General features: G+C 43.0%; 1 protein-coding gene and 1 long non-coding RNA gene across 2 annotated transcripts in view; one reads left to right on the top strand and one right to left on the bottom strand.

Moving 5' to 3' along the window:
• RNF150 (ring finger protein 150) overlaps positions 1–24,797 on the top strand; it is a 119,443-nt gene extending 94,646 nt beyond the window's left edge. Inside the window, exon 7 of the mRNA XM_085222112.1 lies at positions 17,663–24,797. Coding sequence (XP_085078238.1) covers positions 17,663–17,781 — 119 coding nt within the window. The 3' untranslated portion in view covers positions 17,782–24,797. The remainder of the gene's footprint in view (positions 1–17,662) is intronic.
• Positions 7,210–15,013, bottom strand: LOC104910532 (uncharacterized). Its single transcript, XR_793159.4, has 3 exons — positions 14,876–15,013; positions 11,279–11,447; positions 7,210–7,519 (listed from the first exon to the last, which is right to left on the bottom strand). It is a non-coding gene; the product is annotated as an uncharacterized LOC104910532 (long non-coding RNA).
• Positions 24,798–26,015: the final 1,218 nt, after the last annotated feature.

The raw sequence follows: 26,015 nt of genomic DNA, 5'->3' as shown, positions 1-26,015 counted from the left end.
TACCTCAGAAACTCGTGCCAGGCTATATGCGTGAATATGAAGTTTTCCAGTTCCAAAACTGCTTTTCCATATGTTGAGTTGCGAAGTGCGAAGTGTTTCAGCAGAGCAAACAGCAGAAAGAGTTGTTCAAAGAATGCTGTGAAACAAGGAACAAATTTAAAGTCTGGGGGTTTTTTTGTTTGATTTCACATCTGTTATGTACATTGGCATTCTGTATAGAGCTAAAACTGTTGGTTCCCATATTGCTCTTCTTCCCCACAGACACGCTAAGCTGTCCCTGTAGCACAATCAAGGTGCAGGGTAGGTACATATAGTTGTGTCCTCATCTCTGCCACTCAGACTTGTGCTTCCCTCCTACAGAAACCAAGGGCAAGTGGCAGAGGAAGGACCTGGCCCAGACTTTGGTTCTGAAAGAGCCTGACAGTCTTTACCTAACAGTTTAAATATAATTGTAAGAAAAATCAACATCTCATCAGGTCTGTGAAATGCTGGGGTAACACATTTTTAGATTGTTGCAATAACAGTTCTGTGGCATCCCTGCAGCCAAGGTTGGGGAGGCTGGGGAGAAAATACTCTCCTTCAGTATGTCTGTCTCTGCGTGCCAATGCTGTGGCAGTTACCACCTTGCCTCTCTGTCACAGATTACTTATTCCTGCCTCCGTGCTGCCCTTCTGTTACGCAGCTATCTTGTGTGCCCAACCCAGAAGCCAGCTGATTTTTTGTTTTTTTTTTTTTCCACTTGGATCAGTTCCTTGATGCAGAAGTAGTTGTGCCAGTAAACAGGAAGAAAGAAATTTGGAGAGCGAGAGAAAAGAGGGCCATATAAGCCAGTTTTCTCAACACTATTGCCAAAAGCAAGCACACTATCTCAGAAGTACAGTGAGACCCTGTGCAGCTGTCTGTTTTGTCCAGAAATCAAAATAAACAAATAGGCAAAGTAAGCATGGTGTTTCAATTGTATACAAGCTGCTGTATATGGCTGCTGAATATGAAAGACATAAGAGATTTATCACGTTGTGGTGAAACTCAGAAAGGAAAACTGCCATTGTAAAAGCTATCATGGCACGTGGAATTGTCCCCAGAAATACCATTTCCAATTGCTCTGGCTGTGCATTAAATGTGAACAGGGGAAAAGGGGATCTGAGGACTGGGATCAGGCTCAACATAGCTTATATCTTTCTTTATACTCACCATCCCAAACATACAGCTAGATAAAGCATTGAACAACAGTGTGTGTAAAGCAAACAATGTAGAGTAAAATACAAATCTGAGCTGTAGTCAGAGACCAGATCACTTAATACTAAATGTTCTCTTTAAGATTGGTTCAGCATCGTGCGTGCAATCTGCTTGATTATTTAGGATTCAGTCTCACATCTCTAATGTCTGTGGAGTTTTTATTCTCATTAGTTTTTACACAAAAGTCTCCACTGAAATCATCAGGAAGTGCTGTTTAAGATGCAGTGTGCTGCAGATATTCTGAATCTCTTTCTGACCATTTTAGGATCAAAGACAAATAGGAGATACAATGAATGAGCTTGAATCAGCATCTGAAAGTGAGAGTGAAATCAGACTAAACAGCAGGCAGGCAGACAGAGCAGGCCCTTTGAGAGGGTGAAAACTTGAGGCTGAGCTACTGGAGGTGCTCATAGGAAGGAGTGTCATATTTGTTGTGGTCATCATCGATTCTGCTTGCATTTTTCTCTTGTTCTGGTTGCATTGCTTCCTGATGGAGTGTACATTTTCTTCAGTGCTCTCACAGTGTCTTAAGGAGTTGGAAGCTGACTCAAATGAAGAAGTAAGCCAGGCAAGAGTTCTACTAATGTGCTTTTTTCAATCATTGGTATTTTCTCCTTATTCCTCTAGGCTAGTCTGTGAACAAGTGCCAAGGGCAGTATCCTGAGGAACATATTCAGGATGTACTCAGTGTGGTGCACAGTGACATCAGGGCTGCATTAATGGGCTCCCGAAGTGGCCAGGGAATGGATGATGGAATATCCTTTCAACTCATCCTGTTTATTATGATTATCTTTTACAAGTGCCAATACCTTTGTCTGTTCTTTTCCTGTTTAACTTATTTCTGAGGCACTTGAGGAGCAGGCAAGAACATATGCTCTGTTCTGGCAATAATCAAACCTTATGTTAACGCACATATTAATGTGCAAAACAACTCACCTGGAAATCTCTGTGGTGAATTTCTGCTATATTTGCCGCTGTCTAGACAGCCTCCAAGTGTGATGTCCTGTACATATGACTACCCTTCAGATTTTGCTTTGTGCAGGGGATATTGAAGATGAGACGTTACTGAACTTTATTACTTTATAATTGCTGTTGAAATGGTGATGGCACCAGCAAATGGTCTTTCTATGCATGAACAACTCTCTGTCTGCAAGGCCAAAGTAGTCTCAGAGTAGAAGCTTTTAGAAAAATGTCCCTCTGCAACCTGCTCTGGGAGATGGAATGTATGCTTCCAGGTGCTGAGCAGCCTGCAGCCCAAAGATATCCTATAAAGGAAATAATTTTGAAGAAAAGCTGTGATGAAAAGACTTGATTTCTGGTTGTTCACACTCAAAAGTGCTTTGTTAAAATGCTGTAATGGCTGAGTATTCCACATGGTGGAAACAATTTCATTTATTTGCAGTAATTCTTTCTTCCTTTCTCTGTTATGATTGGAACAAGCAAGTCAACTTTCCTTTTAAAAACAGAAAATATAACAGAAGATTTAAATTTACATTCACTTTCTAAAAGCCATCCTAAGTAATGTAACGATATTTTAACTTTAGTATTAAAACAAAACTAAAAAACTTCCCAAGGCCTAAATATTTTTTGGGAACCATCATTCTCAATGAGAAGTGTTGACATAGAAGACTTTGAATGGAAAAGCAAGGGCAGGAGTTAAAACTGAATTTAATGTCATGAAATGTTGACTCTGACTTTGCAGTCAAGTTCCCAAGAGTAATAATGAAGAGTTGGCGCAAAGGTATTTTCATTTTTCTGAGGTTTTGTGGTTGGCTTCCAGGCATTGATATTTTATCTTTCCCAAGTACCTACCAGTGCTCATCTCTTCTGCCTCTCTGAAGAGCATAAACACCTGCAATTCAAAAGAAGGTGAAATAGAAGTATGCGTTCGCCAGTGAGATTGAAATAGACAAAATCTTTTAATGCAGAGAGCAGTGTTTAAAAATTACTCTGTCCAGTATGAAGTTTTACTTGCTGAGTGTTAGAGTGGTCTTGATGATGGTGATGGTGTCCTAATGACCGTATTTTCCTGTAAAATTACTGCTGCAATAGGTCAAACTTCAGATGGCCTTACCCTTCCATTATCAAGAAGAAACTCTAGAAATTGGTATCTCTATCTTGGCCTTTTTCATGTTCTCATGAGCATGTCAGCAAAAATCCATGGTGCAACAATAGCTTGGAGGGGTTTTTGTGATGCCAGTAGCTGCTCACTTGAAACTAGGCTGTAACTGTAAGCTTATTCAAAGGGAAACACAAAATGGCCCTAGGTTTATGTAAACTAAGTCTGGCTTCTTATTGATGTTCCTACTAGGTTTCCTACCAGCCAGCCCAAGGCCTTTGAGTGCAGTTGGCCAGTGGGAGGAAACCTGAGTGCTCTGACTGATATGTCTGGCTCTTGTGGCCTTTAGGTGACGTGTTAACCTTGCTGTTGATTGTCATGGTTGCCTCTCTCTGGGCTTTGTGTGTCACATCTTGCATTTTGTAAGCAGCTAAGTGGAACTAGCTTTGTTATTCGTGTTAACTGAGAGCTGGGAAAGCAAGAGATGCTAGTTAAATAAAGAGCAAAAATATGCTGGCATCCTTGCTTCAGGGCGATGAGACAAAATAGTTGGCAACACATCTCAGGAAGACAGATCAAGTTAAGCTTGTGCCAAATTCTTGTTTATAGAGGTTCATTTTGGAGAGGAAAGGGAGACAAGTAGGAAGGAGGGAGGAGATCAATTAAGTAGAAATCTTTAACTTTGTTTATGTAAATGCTGACTTCTTCTTAAAATAAGCCATCTTTATAGATATATTATCACACAAGATTCAAACATAGCAGACCTGGCCTGACAGATGATTTATTTTTTAATGGGAAAAAAAACAAACCTGTTCAAATGCTGCAACATTTTCAAAGAAACTGTTTTTCCTTTATGAATGCTTCTCGCAGTTGTTGTTCTGCACTCATATTTCATAAGGAGGATTCCATCTGTGGCCAGGGTCTGAACACGCAATGTTCAGTCAGAGCAGAGATGGCCACAACTGTAGGCAGAAAATCTTACCGATAGCAAACCGTTGAGTAGGCTGCAGGAAAGATCAGAGGTGGAATAATTTCTGTTCAAAAACTGTACAATTACACCAGAATGCAAAATGTGTAGCAAGGTTTGATGGGTTTGTGAGATTTAAGAGAGAGGTTTTAGCAGCTGAACTCATCTGTCATTGTAGGATGTAAAAAAAAAAAAAAAAAAAAAAAAAAAAAAAAATTATCTCTGCAGGTTGGTGTTGTATGAAGTGTTCTTTTGAAACCTCAGCATTGTAGCTTTTAACTGATACCTGCCTGTGGTTCTGTGCTGACAAAGAGATGAACAAAGTGACTGGGGAGCTCGTACAGTGAATTACACTAATTTCTAGCAAATCTGAAAGGGATTATATTGTGCAGCCCTTACAATAGCAGAGTATGTTCTACTACCCAGGATGTCGCCTCCAGACCACATCTCCTGAAGCTTTCTTTTTAAGTAAAATAAGTACTCCACATGTTAAAAAAAAATAATAATAATAAATTGTTATTCTGAAGCATGAATTTTGCACTGTCTGCCTGTTCTTGCTGTTATTGTTTTAAAACAATGTTGTCTCTGAGACTCCATAAAAGATGAAAAATCTGAAATGCTTCACTCTTTTTGGTTTACTTACTTTAAAGGAGACATTTGTGGTAGCTCCAGCAGTAGGTAGTGAGTCATCTTCAGTGTTCACTGTTCAGAGAAGGGCAGGACTGTGCTCTCTATGTGTGCATGAGGGAGGACAGGACTTACGTACCTATCAAGAATGCATGTGAACACAGTGCACTAGAAATGAAATTTAGACTGTTCTCAGAGTAAATTTCCTTATATAGAAGTTCTGTGATATTGAATATTAATGAAGGCTTTCTTGCAGAGTTTTTAAGTACTCCTAGAGGCCTCAGAAGTGTATGAAGGCTGCAAAAATGTAAGAAGGAGACTGTGAAATGGTAGACCGCTTACGGAGTCAACAAGGTGCTGTACGATTGAGGCTCCATGATTCTGTCCATGATTCTGTGTTGCTGTTTTTTTACAAGAGATTTCTTCCACAGCTGAATTGCTCTGAAATAAATATTTGTCTTACGAACTACAGTAAATAGATAAACAGTGGCCTATAAAAAAATATGTAATTAAGCTGTCCGATTCAAATCAGGTTGGGCCATCCTGTAAAGTTCAGGAATTTGCTTTCATTGGCTATTTGTGCTGTTTCTGTGATGTTTTCTCTATTTCTATAGACTCGTGAGAAGTGATCTTTAGCCGAAGCAGCATGCTTCTCTGAGTGTTTTGGGGGCATTTGTCTAACAGCTCTGCTGGGGCATGAGCCATATGTTGGGTGAATAGAGAGAATCAAATCCTGCAAGTCAACGTGGGGCTGGTGGAAGGCAGGACACTGGTTTGTTACAAGGTGTCAGAGGAAAAGGCAGCAGCAGGGGAAGTGTGACATACATTGTTCCAGCCTCTGTGCGTGCCTGCTGTTCGTGGGCAGCCCTTGGGTAGCACAGAGGCTGCTGAGCCTTCTGTGGATGACCACTGAATGCCATCCTGATCTGCCCAGACTTGGCAGGCATAGCAGTCCAACAGCTGTGCCATGCTTTAGGCACTGGAGCTGTTGCTGCAGCAGAGCCAGACCTGTTCTCAAACATGTGATTCTCTTGCATCATGAAGAAAGGAAGGCTGTTTTCTGCTGAAGGTAGATGTTCATCTTCTAAAAGTTGTTCTGTGTGTGAGAATTACATAACCTCTATGAGTACTGTGTTTCCTTGTGTGGTTTTTTTTCTCTTTTAATTACATTACTGTGTGCATTCTTTCTATATTTAATGAGAAGGCATCCCTGTGTTAAGGGAATGAAATTTCAGCAAAGGATCATCATCGCCAGTGTACAAGGTGAGAAAGAAATTTCTAGTGACATGCACAAAACTCAAGCACTGGACTAAGGAGTTGACCCTCTGGAAATGTCCAGGGATCCCAGGTGGAGCCCACTGTTGGTTGGAAAGGAAGGTGGGACCATGTGGGAGATAGGAGGAAGATGTGCCTATGCTTTACTTGAGTAATTCCACCACTGTTGTGCTTGTCAGCCATCTACTTGTGCTTGTTTTCTCATTAAATCCTCTAATATATGCACAGCCATTTTTGTGATGCTTTTGCACAGATTTGTTTGTTGTAACTGCTCTTGAAAGTTCAGTCTGTGATTCGTCAGTGTGATGGGTTGCTAGTGACCTAGGGTTTTTTGAGAGCTTTTGTGGTTCATGCTATTTAAAGAGGCAGAATTGAAATCGTGCACACGCTGCCATGACGAGCAAACAGCCAGGCTGGTGTGAGCTCATCCAACCCCTCATTCAGGAATTAGCAGGAGTTTGCTTTAAAGCAAGCTGTTGTTTTCTCTTACAGCTGTGTGACTGCTTGTAGTTGAGGAAGCAGTTCATAGTGATTAAGCAAAAAAAAAATTTATTTTTTTTTTTTGTTTGTCACAGCAGCCTACGTTTCACACCAAGTTCTCAGGATTAATTGCCCCCATGCAGATTTTCGCTGGCTAGTTGCCACCTTTTACATAACTGAAGTAGAAGTGAGGCTTGTGACAGCCTTGAAGAAACGCTGCAATAAACTGATCTAGCCAGGCTCTGCTGCTCCTCTGTGATGTCCCAGCCCTGTAGCTCCTTTGATGAGTGCCTCTTCCAACCACTGAGCCATACTTCTCCTGTTCCCCTGAGTGTCAGAGGTGGCATTCGTAGGTGGGCCATGGCTCTAGGTGCCTGTGCAGGATCCTGCCATCTCAGGGCCATTTGGCACAGATCACAGTGATACGCTGCGGTTTCCCCCAGGCCTTGGTCCAGCAGGCCATGATGAGCCACAGTCAGCCCCAGCCACAGGCGCAGCTGAGGTCAAGAAGGACCAACAAGGAGGACAGTTTTGTGCAGCTACTTCTGCTAAGGAGGTTCCCAAGGAGAAGCCACAATAAACCAAGAAAAAAGTTTTGCAAACCACTAGTTTATGTCCAGCCTTATGCTTTAACATTGTGTTGTGCTCGGGTTTACCAGGGTACATCTGTGGTGTGACTGCAGTGAGAGATTTGGCCAGTATGTCTCTAAGTCACACTGTGAAAAGATGTTTCTTCCTTCTGTTCCCTAAGAACAGGACAGAACTGAAGTTTCTCTTTCCATTAGGTGCTTGTTCGTTGAATCCAGTGCATTGTGTGTCTGAGTCAGCCTGTAATTTCCTTCTCCTTTCAGGCTTGCAGGAAGCAAAGCACACTGCTGACAGGGATTTTTAAAATACAAATAAAAAGGTCAGTCACAATAGCAGTCACCAGGATAGCCCATGGAAAGTGATACACCCACTTTGACTGTGTGATTATACTTCTCGTGTGTAAAAGTCTCTTTGTTATGACAGGCTGCCACTAGGCCATAGAGCATGTAACACATGCTGGGGTTACACACTTCTCACCTTGGCTACTGGAAGAATCCTTGCAATATTCCTTACACACCATTAACGTGATCAAGCACAATTATTTTTAACTTTGTCACCTTAATGCTATTTGTTTTGCAACATCACCAAGGAGCCCTGGTCATTTAGCAGCTGCCAAGAAAACAAAAGCAGCCTCTATGCCACACTTGGTGGCTCAGAGATTTAATGTCATGGTGCAGCAGAGATGGATGTTGAATGCAGCGAGTGCCTTCCCTTCCTTCCTCTTCTTTTGCATGCTTCTCCATCATTTTTGAAAGGTCATGGCAGTCTAATGAAGTTCCAACCGACTGGAAAAGGGGAAGCATGACCCCCATTTTCAAGCAGGTAAAAAAAAGGAAGATCCAGGGAACTACAGGCTAGTCAGTGTCACCTCGTAATATCATGGAGCAGATCCTTGTAAAGGCACGTGGAAAATAAAGATGAGGTGGTTGGTGGTAACCAACATGGCTTCACCATGAGTAAGTCACGCCTGACAAACTTGGTGGCCTTTTATGATGGAGTTACAGTGTCAGTGCATAAAGGAAGATCATCAGATGTCATCTACCTGGACTTATGCAAAGTTTGATGCTGTCCTGCATGACATCTTGGTCGCCAAATTGGAGAAAAGAGGATTTTATGGATGGACCACTTGCTGGATAAGAAGTGGATAGTCGCACTCAGAGAGTGGTGGTCAAGAGCTCAGGGTCTGAGTGGAAATTGGTGATGAGTTGTGTTCCTCAGGGATTGGTGTTGGGGCTGGTGTTATTTAACATCTTTGTAGGCGACATGGACAGTGGGATCAAGTGCACCCTCAGCAAGTTTGCAGATGACACCAAGCTGAGTGATGCAGTTGACACACTAGAGGGAAGGAATGCCATCTAGAGGGACCTGGACAGGCTTGAGAGTTGAGCCCATGCCAACCTCAAGTACAGCAAGGCCAAGTGCAAAGTCCTGTGCCTGTGTTGAAGCAGTTCCAAGCACAGGTACAGGTTGGGCAGAGAATGGCTTGGGAGCAGCCCTGAAGAGAACGATTTGGGAGTCCTGGTTGATGAAAGATTCAACATGAGCCAGCAGTGTGCGCTCACAGCCCAGAAGGCCAAATGTATCCTGCATTGCAACAAGAGAAGCATGGCCAGCAGGTCGAGGGAGGTAATTCTGCCCCTCTACTCTGATCTTGTGAGTCGCTATCTGGAGTATTGCACTCCCCCAACACAGGAAGGACACTGAAGTGTTGGAGTGGGTCCAGTGGAGGGCCACAAAGATGATCAGAGGGCTGGAGCATCTCCCCTGCAGGATCAGGCTGAGAGACTGGTACTTTTCAGCCTGGAGAAGAAAAGGCTCCGGGGGGACCTTGTGGCAGCCTTCCAGTAGCTGAAGGAGGCCTACAGGAAAGCAGGGGAGGGACTTTTTATGAGGGTGGGTAGAAACAAGAAAAGGGGAAATGGCTTTAGATTGGAAGAGGTAGATTTAGACTAGATATTAGGAAGAAATTCCGTACTGTGAGGCACTGGAACAGGTTGCTCAGGGAGGTTGTGGATGCCCCCTCTCTGGAAGCATTCGAGGCCAGGCTGGATGGGGCTGTGAACAACCTGGGCTAGAGAATGGTGTCCCTGCCTATAGCTGGAAGGGTAGCACTGGATGATCTTTAAAGTCCCTTCCAACCCAAACCATTCTATGATTCTCCCCTGAGGTTGGCTGCATTATTAGCCCCATGACTGAGCCAGCCTATTCAGTTGCTAATCTCTCAAACTTTTTTTTTTAATTAGTTTTCATGTATCCGCTGTAAATTAACTTCCTGGCCAACCAGAGGAATGACAGGGCTAGATGACAGGAGGGCAAGCTAAGGCAGGGAGCTGGACCTCGTCACTTGGCTCTGTCATGCTGCTGCTACACCTGTCTCTGATTGAGCTGAGTCAGAAAGCAGGTCTGTGTGCAGAAATTTCAGAGTAATAAAAACAATCAAAGACACCTGCACATGTGTTCTAATGCTACTCAGGACTGCGCAGTGTGAGTGAGTTTGGTTCAGTCTGGGCCTAAGAGGTGTCTTGTAAGTTAATTTGGTGAAGGTTTGAATTAGACTTTTTGTTTGATGTTAAGTGGAAAATGTAATTTAATGTTTCTTTGAACTTTTAGAGTCGCGTAGAAAATGGCAGGATGTTACCAAAAGTAGCTTAAATCTTTCAGAAATAAAAATCTTTAAGTATTAATAGTTTTACCAAAGATCCTTAAGAATCAAAACTGTCGTGTTGTTGCATTTCCATTCTTCCGTACTTCTGAAGCTTTTCTCTTTTTATGAGAGATCTCGTTTTCTGATTTTGAATCAACTGCATGAATAATTTCATGTCTTCCAAATAATAATCAGCTTTAGCAGTCTGTACATTGAATGAAATGCATTCACATTTACTTCTGAAACTTGCTGTGGACACCAGAACATGCAGTCCTGAGCAGAGGCACAGCCAGAGCTGTATTTTGGCATGGGCAGTGGCTTCCCAGTGCTGCTGTCTCCTTCCAGACAGCGGGAGGGCTTTGAGGGGCCTTGTAAAGGGTTAAGAGTCTGGATGTAAAGGAAACAGTGTTTTTTGTCTGGCAATCAAATGTGGGGCCAAGCTGATATAAGGGAATAGTGGTCTGTGCAGACACCCTGGTGTAATGACTGTGTCGACTGTTCAGATAATTTTTCTGATTGTATTTTTACTGAGTTTCCAAGAAGCAAGAGGAGACTAGTCATAGAGAGGGGAGAACATGATAATGCAGTAACTAAGCCACAGAAGGAGTTTCCTTGCTGGTCCCAGGGCAGGAATATGACCCATAAGAGTAAAGAGAATGAGAAAAGCATACTAAAAGCAAAAATTCTAGGGGTTTTTTTTGTGTCATACTTGGCAGAAGCATGTTCATTGAATCAGGAAAAGGGCTGACGGCTCCTGCTAAGACAGCTGATGAAAAGTTCCCAGAATGTCAATCAGCCTCCTTCAGGCAGAAGGCAAACATCCGAAGAGTGGACTCCTAAAATGATTATATTGCATGCTGCGAATTTCAGGGACTTATCTTCCAATTCATAGAGTATGTCCGTTTGTGTGTGTAAAATGAACAAAAATTAGTTTGCTTTTCCAGTGAATCAAGTCTCTAGGTCTCAAAGCAATAACATCTGGTATATGTTCTTTCCCTTTCGCTCAGCTTTCTGCAGATGCGCTTGCTTATCTGTTCCATGTGTTTTATGGTGGTATTTTCCACTTTCCCTACTGTTTATGAAAATGAGTTTATTGATCTTGCTAAAACTTTGACAAGATGTCTTTTCAGGTAACTGGTATCAAAGTTTATCACTGAAGTACAATGTGTTCCAAATCTAGGCTTTTGGAAATTTGATTGCATTACTAATGTTGCTAATAACATGTTCTTTTTTTTTTAAAAAAAAAAAAAAAATTGTTATATTATTGATTTGGAATACTGGGATATGATTTCCAAAATGTTAATTACTTACTGCTGTACCTGAATGCAGCAGAAGACATGCCTGGAGTATACAGCGTGCAGGTTAATGCTACAGCTGAAAGTTAAGGTTTAGGATGTCTTACCTGGGCACGCAAAGTTAGTAAATGCCTTGAGCAGTCGTGTCTTTCCATCTCAGTAGCTTGTCTCCAGAATGATGTTACCCTTTGTATTACAGAATACTTGAAGATGGGGAGCTACATCTTTGGCCGTCCCCCGTAAAAAGATGGTGTATGTTCTCCCAAGATACATCTCCTGAAGAAAAATTAAGGGAAACAGATTGTTGCCTTTTCACTGAATAAGAAGCTAACACGAGTTGGCTTTGCAAAACTCTGCTCTTTGCACAGAACTCTGGTGTTCTGTATCATGTTCAGAGCCACCTAGGATGTCTCTCAGCCACTTTGAGGTTGATCCAGTCAAAAAGATTTTATTTCTTAAATGAACCTTGCCAAGTCACAGTGTTTGGTTCTTTCTAGTGTGCTGATGTTTGGGTATTCTTTGCAATGTGTTCCATATGCTGCTGCTCTATCCTCTGAATGAGGCAGTGCTGCCATTAGTACATTTGCAGAGCTCTGGCTAGTAATCTGTGGAAAAGACTCTTGCCTTTCCTTCCAAGAGGACCTACTGTGCTCGAGTACTTTTTCCCCTCGCTGTGCAGATAAGTCTGTCTGTGATGCCAGGGAATACCAATAAAAATACCTCCCCACTACTTTGCTCTCAGCTGCAGCCAGACAGACTTCTTCATCCATTTTATAAGCCTCTGCATAGAGGAGTTCATTAGCAACACGTTTTTTTATAGCCCTCTCTGCTCAAACACATTCCCATTGCTTCTTTTGCATTAGAGATTGTATAGGCATTTTTTCAGTCAGTTGTGTTGTAGTGCAGTTATGGCCTGTTCCAAAGTATGATGATTTATCAAGATGATGTGGAAGGAATTTTGCACGTATTTTACAAAATGATCCAATAAAAAATATTGGATGATTAATCTGAGAATAAATTTAAGAATCGGTGTTTAAGAATCTTAGCAATTAAAGAAATACGATTGGTTGTGGAGTAGTTGCCATTTGATGTACTGAGTCCGTAGACTGTGCTCCTTTTTTTGAAGGCCATAAGCAGGAACGTGATTCTGTGGCAAGGATACTCTGAGGGGGAGCAATAAGCTCTGTAATAACAATGTGCATTCTTGGGCAAAGAAAAATGCAGAGCTCTAGAAATGTCTTCTCTCTCCTTGTCATACATCAAATGTGATGGATAGTGTGTTCAGGTTTTAATACTGGAAGCAAAATTGGAATAGCATTGCTTGCTTGGGCAGGTCTCTGTGGCTTTGTACTGACCAGAATCTGTTTTAGTGAAGGTCCCATTTCAGTGTCTCTATTGACCCTGGATATATTTTTTTCAAGTCCTCATTGCTCCAACTGGCGTTCATGTTTCTATTTTCTTCCAGAACAAAATGTTTCTAGTCACATCTGACTGGGGGCAATGTTTGTTAAATAGAAGTGTGCACTGAACTAGAATAAGGTTTATGTTTCAACATAAATTTTAGATATATCTTTGTTCCTGAAGGCATAACCATCACCCAACAGTTTGTGTTTTGGCTCAGTTCTACCTTCAGAAGATAAAAGTTCTGAAACTGGGGATATTTCACAGTAGTGAAAAATGTGAAATGAATACTGAAATAACTCTTTTTTTTTTTGCTGCGTATATATTGTCAGAACTAGGTTTTAGATAGAGTACCATTGTCCACTGTACTGTTTCTCTCAGCTAAGTTTGGATAATAAATGATATCTTTTTCAAAGCATTTTGTTAGACGAAGAAATCAATAATTATTCATTTCTCCTCAAAACTGGGCATCTACTATCAAGAATGGAAGATCCAGGCCTGGAGGGAAAGAAGACTTGTGTTAAATGTTCAGCTTTAAAGCTAGGCAGGTAGGTTACACCTAAGTCAGTAGCGCAGCAGCAGTCTTTTCTTCCTCTCTGATTCCTGCTGTAAGATGATAAAAAACATTGGCAGCTGCACAGCTCTATGCAATGGTTTAATTGCATTCAGGACAAAGCTAAGTTCCTTAGTATGCTGATTTAGTTCACAGAACACTGATAATAGATGAGAGAAGGGAGGCTGACTCCCAGCTGAATGGCTTATTGCTGCAGCCCATGTTTTTAATCCACAAGAACAGGAGATTGCAGCCTTTAGTTACACTTCTTTTAAAGCCCTAATTACACATTTGGTGACAGGTCTCATTTGGCATCTGATAATCAATACTTCTGTTTATTCCCCTAAGGAGGTAGCTACCTGAAGGTCTAGAAGAGGAAAGAAGTCTGTTGTCTGCAGTCAGTGCTGAGGAACTTTAGCAGTATAACATTTTTCCATTTTGTTCTTTTTCTGTTGATTTCTTGGATGCAGATTGACTGTGGGACTCTTAGCCTAGTCAGAAGGTTCTGCAGTGTTTCCAGCCCTTTGAGCTTAGGGGGAATCGTGGCATCTGGGGTAAATTGCAAAAGCAATTTTAGAAGAGCTCTGCTGCACAGCCCATGTCCTAGAGACATCACTGTAGAGTGCCAGATGCAGCCTCCTTGGAGGGAGCACAGTGTGGGGCAGAAGTAAGGCCTCCATGAGTACAAAACTCATCACAGATACATTGGTTTGCTCCTCTTCCTTGCTTGGTCATTCAGCTATGTCTCAAATCTCAATTGCCCACGCATACATGTTTACCTGTGCATTTTGTAAATGCACTTTTTCACTCACTGTTGAATGCCTAGGTTCTTCCCAGGACTCTTGCAACGGTATGAAATCTTTAGAACCCTATAGTCTGTCCTTTTTCCTTTGGACTATTTATTAGTTCTACTACAGGTACAGGTACACACTTACAGTATTAGGAGTAGCAGTGGCAGTAGACAACCATTAGTGTGCAGTCTTACTGTTTGAAAGCACCAGAATAGTTGGTTATTTTCATCCTTGCTTGGTTGCAATTCTAAACAAATATAATTTAATGAACTTTGTGAAAAGTAAGGGCTTTACTACTTTTATGTATGACAGTTCATCTTTACATGGTAATATTCCTCCCTCTTTAGCATAATTAAGTTTCAAGTAACACTGACTAGAGAAAGAGTTCGTTTTATTGGGCCCCTCTCAAATGAATGTGTGTCAGGGAATGTAAGTGAGTGGAAAAAGTCTGTCTGGCAAGAGGCAGCGTGCTGTGGTGTATTGCGTTTCGCTGACATGAGAGGAATGTGGCAGTGAGGTCTACAGTTGCTGGCTGTGGGCGCTCGCACTCCGGCTGAAAAGCAGATTGGGATGTGCTTTTTGCTTCATTAAGCAAAAGGCTTTCTGCCTGTGGCATGAAATGCTATAAAACACAGTGGAAGTATTATATAGTACTTGTTGTTAGGCAGGACTGTCGATCTCAAACATCTGAAAGTCGTATATTCCAAAATAAGATCCGTTTAAAACTTATGGTTGTAAAAAAGCTCAACTATTTTCTTTTTCAAATTGTTTTTGTTTTTAAGGGAAAGCCGAGATCCTCACCTCAAACATACACCACATTGTGGAAAACTTACAAAAATGCTGTTTTTAACAGTGAGCCAGGCTGTGACTGTATAACCTTTGTCATTGTAAACAGGATCTAAAAACTGGCAATGTAGGCAAAGCTCCTGGCACTTGCAGTCTCGCTGAGGTTTGCTTACCTTTAACGAAGCTCCCTGACTGTGCTAGCTCACGTTGTTGTGTAGCTGGCCAAAAGAAACCTCGTGCCGGGCTGAGAAGCCTGTGTTATGAGGGAGAGTCACAGCAGAGTGCTTTGAAGACTTAGAGCCAGATCTGCACCCAAATATAGCAGCAGCTGGTGTAACTTCTGCAGTCTCCCTGAGATAGCGTCGTGTGCACGTTGTGGTCAGTAGTAGGACTCCTATTTACAGAATCAAGCACATAAAGCTGAGGGATGAATTAGTATCCTTGTGTTGTCTGCGTCTTCCAAAGAAATGTCAGTGCTGACTCTGCAGAATGGGAAGGAGTAAAGAGTGGTGATGCCTGAGCTTTTCTCCCCATTCTGCTGAAGCAGCAGGCTGCAACTTTTGCGTTTTGAATAACTGCACTGATAGCAAGCAAGGGAAATGAAGCATCTGTGTTCCTGGGCACTTTTGTAGCCCTGGAGAAGCAATGCTGGCACATGGGCGTGTTTAGGATTCTTTGTTCATTGTTCCTGTTGACCTGCGTTTCATTCCCAAAGAAAAAATAACTATGGAGATCACAGTATGTAAAGACCAAGATACAAGAATTCCTCTAAGTATATAAAGTTTAATGTAAAATTCATGTTTGCCATTTTGAAAAGCATCTGCTTCTGTACCTTCATGGGTTAGACTGTTGGTAGGTGAGCTGTAGATCTGGTTCTGTTCCGTCTGTTTTGAAGGCACTTGATCTTTTTCTTCTGTGCAGCTCTGAAAGAAATAGCAAATCTGAAATAGCATTTCAGCACCATAAACGATTCTCAGTTGATTCTCTGACACTTGATTTTGGCCACTCAGACCACCCCTTCAACTTGCCTGTGGCTCAGTCACTCCATTCAGCCAGTTTTTCCTTGCCCAGCTAGTTCAGATGAAAGTCACCTTTCTCTCAAGGATGCTCCAAGCAGCTATTGAACAAGTCTAAGCTCTGGGAACTCTTTCAGGCAAATGTAAACTTGCTTCTAGGTCCACATTTAAACCACCGTTGTCGCTGTCATTGTTTTGGAGAACTGTATTAGTTACAAGGGACTGATGAATAATCCAGTGATCTGGAAGCACACCGTTCTGGCTCGGGGAGCTGTCACCACTACAGATGGTGCTTTAGGTCATGGAGGTGTATGTTGTGCACTTCTGCACTCTTGGGTCTATCAGTTCACTGCACGGTTACGTGTAATTGAAGCCCACTGAAGTCTACAAGCTATACCATTCAGTTCATAAACATCCACTCCGTCCCCATTACAAATATAGTCTGAAGCAGTGCCTTGAGACATTTTACTACCAGGAAAAAATACACAGTTATAGAGAGGCTGTGCGTATTAATTGTTTATCTTGCAATCAAGAAAGTATAAAAATAATCCAGGGTGAAAGATGGGGGGAGTTATAAAGGAACACGCTGTATTTTTCAGTTTGAATAATGCAGACCTTGCTGAAGCTTTTTCTCTAGAACATGAGGTCTAATAACAGCACAAGTAAGTACATGTTTTTTCTCTAAAACTGACTTAAAAATCGTGTAGCTCTTGAGAAGAGGCTAATTGTGTTCTTTTAGCTTCAAGTGAATAATTAAAATGTGAGGACTTAATGTTTTCTTGGCTTCTAAATCTTTCATTGTTATTGTTTCTTACATACTCAAATTTTAGACACTTACACATCAGTCAAGTTCTGCTTCTATTGTTCTATTGTCTGAAAAATAAAATATGTAAAGGAAAAACTGCCACACATTTAAATACATAATACTGTTACAGTATAAGTGCCATTATTGTAATTAAACCACTTGAAAATATGAACCATCAAATTTTTCTCTGAGAGACTCGGCCACCTGGGTGATTTTTGTGCCTTTGAAAATCTCCCCAGAGATCCAATCTACTTTGCTTCTCCTGGTTGTTCTTGAAATAAAATCAGCTTTTAGTTCTTCAAAATCTGTTGGCTTTTTAGCTGATAGTAAATACACACAGAATAAGCACTGCAGAATCAAAAGAAAAATAAGTTATTCCTCCCACGCTTGCAGTTTTGACTTGCTGTTTGGCGAAGTCAATAGTCTGATTCTTATTGTATCTGGGATCGTGGTGGATTAAAGTAGATCTCTTTGCCCTGGATCAGGAACCTGCAAGGTATCTGCAAATCAAAGCAGAGGGTGAATAGAAGAAGGGCCTAAAAATGTGAGGAAAGGCACCAGAGAAGGCAGGTAGCTTGGTCCTGTGTTTAATGCCAGTACTAATGACACCTGTGTTGCTCCTTCAAAAAATTCACCTAGCGCCCTGTTAAAAGCCTCAGGTCGCAGAGATTCTAGCACCCAATGAGGCCTTGAACAGATCTTTTTCCAGTCAGAAGTGTTTTCCTGGTGACCAACCCATTCCACCATGTGCCTGTGATTTTGTCCTTATTTCACTTCCTTTGGGGGAGTGAGTGGTATGGTGCCACATCAAGGAAGGGGCAGGGGAAGGAAGTACTCAGGTGTGTGGGAGGAGGAAGGTCATGGAAATGATGGGCCTAAACAGGATGAGGGAGAGTAGAAAGTGCTACACATCCAGTCTCCTTGTCATCATGTTTCTCTCCTGATGGGGTCAAATCTGTGATGCTTTGGCAATGTTTTAGATATGTACTGAATGAGAGCAAAGTTTGGAAACTAAGCACAACTTCGGCGCCAGAGAAACCTGGGTTTCTTTGGACCTATCTGCAGATTTGAAAAATAGTACTACATTGACTGAAAGATACGAGCATAATGCCCTTTTTCTGTCTTTTCTACTCTCACAGATGAACAGGAGCCAGCAGTCAGCAGCGATTCAGATATTTCATTGATTATGGCAATGGAGGTTGGACTGTCCGATGTGGAGCTTTCCACTGACCAAGACTGCGAAGAGGTGAAGTCTTGAAAAACAAACAGATCTCTGAGACTAAACTACAGGGGAGGGCCACAGGGAGGGACCGAGTCAACCTTCTAGGATTTGGACCAGTCACGCACTTGCCTCCAGAGCACTGTCACTCCTGCACACTCCATTCTGAGATGGTCACGAAAAGCAATAGCAACAGTTGTGTCTGCCTGGATGCAGTTCCATCATCTTTCATACATTCGTAATGTTCACATGGGAGATGAATGCTTCCAGTTTGCCCACGTGCTTGAGAGCAGCCATGTGACTCTTCAGTGGCTCATAAATACGCAACTGAAATGACAGCTTGAGTGTTTTCTACACTTGTTCGATCGTGTTTTTGTTTCTTTTTTTTTTTAAGAGGTATGTTTGTTATGTTTGTTTGTTTGTTTATAGTTTGTTATGAATAGACATTCTTTTTGTTGACTGACCCCCAGCTTTTTCAAGAGTTCAGTCCAGAAACCTGAATTCCCCGTTCACTGGTCACTTAATGATCCCACTCCGAGATCTATCATTGCCTGTTATTTCTTCATGAAGTACACGTGGCTTCAGAGGGATGGTGCACCAGCATCCTGTGTAAATGTGAAACCTGCCCGCATTAAGTGGAGCCTGGGAAATGTTGTAATCTGACGGTCTTTATTTGTAAGAGAGCTCTGAATTAAGAAAGATTGCTGAGATTTGGTTTAAAACTCCATTATTCTGGCTTCTTCATACAGCTGTCTTTGAGACAAGTATGATACAGAGTTGAGGGAGAGAAAGAAGTGTCTTGTAGTCCTTTGCTGCATTTTATGCTATTACTACAGTATGTACTACATGTTAGTATGTACTTACTTGCTTATATATATACCAAACCATTCTGGATAGAGAGGAAGGAATCTGAAAATGAACAGAAGTAACACAAATCAAAACATCTAAATAGGAATGATTTGTGACTTAATCCATCCTTAACTGCGTTTCCAGGGAAAAGCTTATGCTTACTTGTTCAATGTAAAATTTCATTTTTCAGTCAAAATATTCAACTGTGAAAAAGCATTCTTGGCTTCCTGTTTTACAAGAGCAAAGGGTTTCTGTTGACAGTCAGATGATTTGAATCACATTACTGCCTCCTGAGTAAGTCAGCAGAATCAACGATTCATCTTACATTGGAATTTCATGGAGAGGTCAAACATTTTCACTTGTATCACTGCAGCATCTCAAAACACAACCGTTGGGGTTTCTTGCTATATTTAAACTTCCTTTTAGATTTGCTCAGCTGGGGAAAACAGCTCCCACCCAAAATTCAGCTTGTCAGATTTTATTCAGGAACAAATGTGTTTAGAACTGTACCCAAAATTCTGGACAGCTTGCTTTTTTATTGTGGGAAGAAGGAAGATTTCTACTCCATGCTTTGGGTTCAATTAGAACTCAATTTGTTTTAGGGCTTTTTTTTTTTTTTTTTTTTTTAAATGTTTTTAGTCCTTAAATTGTAGGGTATGTTTGAGGCTTGAAAACCATGATCCAGTTATGTGCCGTGATGTTTTTATAAGCCATTCAAATGAACATCTCTCCTTAACTAAAGAAATGCAAGCAGTTTGGAATCTGTTTGATTTGAAAAGGACGTTAGAGATTGTTAGAGAGGATGCAGCTGAGTCACTCTTGCTGATATTTGTGACTCTGTTCCCTGCCACTGTGGGTAATGCCGCCACTGTCAGGGGAGATGATGCTTAAATTCACTCCTTCACAACGGAGTTTACACCAAGTACCACGTCAGCCCCACTTAAGCTCTGAATATAGTGCTGAAATGAGATACAGGTGGTGCTTACACCTCCTATCGGCCCTTTACATAGTAGTGAAACGTCACCGATGATTGTAGGGAAAAGGCAGAAGCTGGTTATACACAGACAGGGCTCCCAGTGGAAAGTACAGATGCTGGTACATTATCTTCTCTAGCACTGGATCCTGGGTGCTTCATGTCTCAGAGCACCATAACACGACGTCCGAGTTGTCAGGGATCCTTTCACAGCCGTCTGCTACAGCCCAGCACACAGACAAAGCCCTTGACTGAATTGCTGGAGTACCTGCCACAGAGTCTTTTTTGCCAGAGGAATTGAGTTAATGGACAAACTGACTGATTATCTGTTGCTATAATGGAGTCCCCCACAGTACAGCACAGCAAATGAGGTCTGTGTTTGCACCAGAGGCTGTAAAAAAGGCGAGGCAGGAGGTGAAACCTCCAGTTAATGGTGAAGGGGGTCATTTGTCTGGCAAAATTATTAAAGGGAGCTATGCTGAATGCAGCAGCACATCGTAACTGAGCCCCTGCCCGTATCACTAGGAGCAATAATACTTCTCCTAAGTATCCCATCCTAGATCCAGTCCCTTGGCATCCAGGGCTGGCCACCATCGGGGGCAGGGTGTTTAGCTGGGCCAGATGTTTTTACATCTCACCATATTCTGGTCTTTCAAAAGAGTGGTCCTAGCAAATCTGGGCTAGGAGCATTTTGGCTTCTGTTTTCCAAATTCTACCTGCAGTCCTGCTCAGGAAAGATTTTTCTCCATCTCTCTCTTGCAGTGCTGCATAGCTCTGAGTGCTGTGAAGTGATCACAAGTGCAGAACCAGGTCACACCTCACTGAAGGCAGAACTTAGGAAAGCATTTACGTAGATGTTCTAATCCATCCTTGTTCAGAAAAGCACTTATGGTTAATTTTGGGCTTGTACGGAAATGACATTATGTTGAACAGGTCCTCTATGAAAGTATTTAAGCCCCTGTGTCAAATGGAAATGTTTTCCGAAAGTAGGACCTGGCTGCCAGTGTTTTTTGTACATATGACCTGTGAATGCCTTTGGAATTTGAGGTGCTTCATAAATATTAAGACCTCAGAGGTTTGTTTGTAACAGACGAAAGCCTTAATTCTGCAGATCTGCGTGCCCATGCACAGTTTTGCCTGTGTGAATCTCTCCACTGTGATTCTTCGCAGGGTAAAATTAAACCTCCTCGTTGGCACGTTTGGGCAAAATTATTCCTTTCCTGAGAGCGTTTGGCAATTCCTCAGTGCTGCTGCCTGCCAGCCCTGCGTTAAGCAGGTGGGATTCAGCTGCCGAGGGCACAGCACTACCTGTTCAGAACAGAGAGCAGCCTTTGGCCCGCAGCGATGGAAAAACAAAATCCTCAGGTGCCCTCCGACAAAGAGTGCTCAAGAATGTAATTCTGCACACCTGCACAGTGTGGCTTTACTGCTGCAGCCACTGCCTGCTGCCAGGACAGCACGGACAGGGCAGGGGTTACCTCCTTCACAGGGCTGGTGGCTGGAGGACAGCACAGCTCTCTGAGAAGTGCTCCTGTCGCTTTTCCTGCTCCTGTCACCTGGAGCTCTTTCCTATTATTTCCCTTTAGCGAGTGCTGTGTGGGAGAACATTTGCCAGCTTGTCTTCATTCCAGCTGCATTGAAGAATAAACCTTGGGCAAGCAGAGCCCGTGCTCTGTGTTCCCTTTGGTTTTCATGAGTTTCACTAAGCTGCAGGTCTGTTTGATAGGTAGGAGACATAAAAAATTGCACGAGTTCTGTGCTCATAGCCAACCTAATGTGTGTGCAGGCATGCAAGGCACCAGCTCTGAATCCTTTCCTCAGCTCAGCCATTCTGATGGAGACCCTTGCTGTGGGTTTGGGGGGTTGTTTCTTTTCCTGACTGCCTCAGAGCTTGGAAAACAGGATTGGGACGGATGCAGTGCTACAGTTTGTTCTTCAAGCATTCTACAGAATTATGTTTCCACATATGCATATATAAGTACATTGATATGTCTATGGAAACTGTAGTGAAAACAAGCTGCTGCCATTTTTAGAGTGTTTCCATATGCGAGAGAACATGGCAATAAAGAAAAAGGCTTTGTGGAAGCAATTTGAAATAAAAATCCTGAAATCACATACAAGAGGTCCCCAGGATCTCGCTACTTTACTTTAATGAAATCTGGGCCAGATCCAGATGATGGTGTTGCAAGAAGGCCAGTACTTTGTCTCCTGTTGAACAACCAGTTTGTGATATGTTCTTATTTTGTGAACAAAACGAATCCAAGCGTTGAAGACAGATGTAGCTCAGAATTCAGTGTTTCACAAAGAACACGCATTTTGTGATCCAAAATCTTTGTTGTCACACCTGGTAATCCAGTCTCTCCTCCTCCTTGCTAAATAAAAAGAGATGCTCATCTAACTTGAAACATGTCGAGCTCAGAAGATGTTTGCACCTGGGTGGCTTGCCCTGGCAGATATCTATCTGCAGATCTCTAACACCTCTATGTACTTTTAGTCATTAGTATACAGCTGCAGATTCTTCATTAAATGTATTTTAGTTCCCAGTCTGGTTTAACCTGGAGTGCAGTTGTCGCATAGATTTTCCAGTCTTTTGCCTTGCGAACTTCTTCCTTGGGACGTACACTACAGCCCTAAGAGGGGATTCACTGACGAACAGAGATCAGAGCATGAGCCTTTACAGACAACCTGCAAGTCCTCATTGTGGCAATTGGTCTGCGCTGAAATGACGAGACAGGTTGTGTTTGGCAGCAGGAGATGCATTTCAGCCCAGGCAGTTGGGAGTCTCCCAGGTTGTGTTTATAAGAGCCTCATTCCTGCCTGCTCTCTGTCCACAGAAAAGCTAATTTCAAACTAAGCATATAGTTTGAAATAAGCCAGGACAGTGAGTCCACAGGCTGTGCACACCATGAAAATCAGTATAGTCGTTTATTACCTAATATTTCATTAGCAATAATGGAGACTTTTTAACCATTTGTAGTTCTCATGGAGCCTTGTTGTAGGATGAGGGTTTCTGGTCTGCTAGAAATACGGGCCAGGGCAAGCTGGCTGTCTGAACAGAAGGCAGGAATGGCTTACTGTTCTGCTGCATCCATTTTGCAGGACTGAAGTGGTAGAGAAATCCATCCATCACGATGGATCAGCACAAGGGAAGGGAATTGGTGGGATAAAGCCAACGCCATCCAGCTTTCTCTCTGGCAATTTGTGCTGCCCGTGCCTCTCGTAAGGGGGGTGTTGTTTTAGCGGCCTTTTTAATAGGGACAACTGATCCAACACAAGCACTCCTTGAATTCTAACGAGCTGTTACCTGGACGAATGGAGAGAGCCGTGCGGCTGAAAGAGGAGCGCCAGATGGGCTCCGCGCTCGGGATGCGGGTGTAGCAGATGGCAGCTGCGGGCTGGGAGGCGGCGAGCGAGGGCGAAGGCTGCCCTCTGCTGTGCGGCGGCACCGCGGCTCAGAGCCGCTCAGCTCGCTTCCTCCTCCCTGGTTCTTCTTTTCCATGGGGGAAAAAAAAAAAAAAAAAAAAAAAAAGCTTTCTCAGCACGAGCTGTATTTCAAGGAGAGAAGCAGAGGGGGAACGATGGATTAAATGTGTTGAGGGAAAAGCCAGTGGATGGGTTTTCCATCTGAAATTAATCTTGGCTCTCTTGACTATTTTAATTGTGAATCGGTGGAAGCTATTGCTTTCTGGAGCAAAAGCCAAAAAGAAGAAAGAAAAAAAGAAGAAGAAGAGGAATATAAAGAAGACATAGCATTTTTCTTTTTAGTTTATTCCCCAGTTCTTCAGTCCTGTGTAGTGTTAAAAACAAGATCAAGATGCTTGGTTGCTCCAAATGCGTACAGCTATCCCAAATCCAAACGTTTTGTATGTGCACATAATGCCATCCTTCCTTCTTGCTCCACGTTCGGAAGCTGAAATTACTGTACCATTTTGTAATTAGAAATGTAAAGAGGGGACAGCGGGTGGGAGGGTCTGTTCTATTTATAGCAAGATGTTCCTTGTATTTAGTGAACACTTCAAATGGTTTTGTACTTGTCAAGATATACATTCCATCCAGTTCCAGAAGAGAATTATTTTTATTTAGAGTAGTTTATAAGCAAACCAAAACAAAATGCGGTGTCCTGTTTGGACGCAGTTCATGAACAGAGCAGAAGTATTCTGGTTTCGAGTGATGGCTCCAATGTTTTTTCCAGCATCATCTCCTCTCGCATGCTGCAGAGTCACATCAGCAAATGCCAATGTTAAAAAGGGAGTGGAGAAAAAATGAATAAATACCATATGCATCAGTGCACAGCTTGCCAAAGTAATTTCCAGTTGGGAAACAACGTTCTGTATCAGTGAAGTTCTCAGAGGCGGCCGGTCCCGCAGCGGGCAGCAGGACAGGGTGTGCTCCAGCCCTGCCTCTCCCTGCCCCAGCTGACAGCCTGAGAAACCTGGGGGACAGGGCGAGAGCATCACACTCACACACTGCATCTCAGCATCTGCGGGGCCGTAGGGATCGGGACGTGGTTTTGGCCGAAGCTGTTTTGCTGGTACTGGCACTGCACTGGTTTTGTCTGAGTGGGAATGAGCCTTCACCTCCAAGTTAAAAACAAGTTCCTTTCTTCAAGCGGCTGCACTTGGGGTTGGGAAGCACCTAGTGAAAGGCCAGGGCAAAATCACACTGTGGCATTTGCATAGGCAGCTCTTTTTCTTACCATCAGCTCTTTATTTTTTTTTTTTTTTTTTGGTCCTCCTACCTGTGAATGTGCTGCCAAAACGGCAGTAGCAGTTTGTGAAGCGAGCCTTTCTTTTAGGTTTACTTTCTGTACCGCATTGCAAACACAGCTTAACTCTTTGCTGACATTTTATGATGTGTCCACCTTCCCTTCCAATGCACTTTAGCTCTCTTGAAAAAAATGTGGGAGTCGGAAGCACCATCCTAAAGGGATTTGCCTGCAATCATGAGGCACGCGCTTTTTTTTCCTTTTCATCTTGCTTTGTTATATACTGTAAATGCTAAAGAGCATGGACAGTGACTCAGCTGGGGGAAGTACTGAAACATTAAGGGTAATATTTGGAAGCGTTATTCAGTAGTACAACACGGCTATTTTTGTTATATAGAAGATTATAATGTAAATATGTGAGACTGTGTTATTATGTACTAGTAAAATATTGCAACTATCAAAGTTAAGATTGTGAATTTCAAGGAATTTTATTGCAAGTTTTTTAATAAAACGAATCTGATGACCGTGTCCTACGTATTTTCTAACAGACAGTCAAGCTGGCACTCCCTGATGTGTGAAAGTCATTGTTTCTCACTGCTAACTTTGGCACCGGCAGAAAGCAGAAGCTGCAGCCAGGAGGGACCCAAGCCACAGCCTGGCTGCCTGCTTCTGCCTGGCTCTTGTTGTTCTCCTGCTGCTTTTGATCAGAGAGCAGCAGCTGGTGGGGGTGAACACCTCTCTCATGGGAGAGCTGCGGTCACTCTAAGCGCTGGGCATCGTGTGTTAAATCAGCCTTATGGTGTGACGGCGCTGCTGTGTCACATGCAGAATGACCCTGCTGGTGTGAGGAGTCATCAAGCTGCTCATCCCTGGATCCCCCATCCCCAAAGGTGTCTGGGGGAGACACGGCACTGTCATATATGCAGCCCGTGGGACTGATATATGCAGCATAGGTGTGCTGCTTGCAAGAGGCTGAGGGCACAGTAAAAATCCTGCCCAAAAGAAATTTAAGAGACTTGAAAGTTTTCTGGAAGATGTGAGAAATAAAAAAAAAAAAAAAAAAGGTGTCAGCCCTGAAAGAGCTGCAGCCATGCTGCAGACACACAGTTCTCCCTGATCCCGGCCCATGATTTCAGCCTGGCGGCCGACGCTCCCAGAAGGGACACCCTGCTCCCAGCCACAGCAGTGCATTCGAGGTGTGGATGTGCCAGGTCAGCTGGGGCCTAATGCACATCCTCCTGAAGAAATGGGCAGCTGTGGGTTAGGTAAAGCCCAGCTCCCCAAAACTGCCCTGCCTCATTGCCTCGCTCACTCCTGCTAAGCAGGAAATCAGCTATGTTTAACGTGTCTCTGTCAGCAGCACTGGGAATTGATGCTGCCCATCTAACCTGTGTCAGCCGGTCGCCTGCACGGCCTGAGCAACCTGTCCCACCAGCCCCACTCCACAGAGCCAAAATAACCCCTGGGCTGCAGAGGAAGGTTTGAGGTACTGCCAGCCCAGGCTCCAGGTCTCTCTCTTGCTTTGTCCCAAGTCCAAGTAGAGGGGGGCGGCCATGGGAGAGAGCAGGGCCAGTTTCCCCCAGCAGAGTTGCTATGTGATCTGCACACACAACACAGCTGCTGCTGCTGCAGATCTCATGGGCGGCGGCACGCTCGGGTGTCGCAGCAGCAGTAACCCAGTGCTGAGCTGCTGGGAATGGCATCAAGGCTATAAATAACCAGGGGCGTAAAGCAATTAATTCCAGG

Source organism: Meleagris gallopavo, chromosome 4 (assembly GCF_905368555.1).
Source record: "Meleagris gallopavo chromosome 4, MGAL_WU_HG_1.1, whole genome shotgun sequence".
In the NCBI taxonomy this organism is placed as follows: Eukaryota; Metazoa; Chordata; class Aves; order Galliformes; family Phasianidae; genus Meleagris; species Meleagris gallopavo.
Note: the sequence above shows the minus strand (reverse complement) of the source record. Positions and strands in the feature narration are given on the sequence as shown.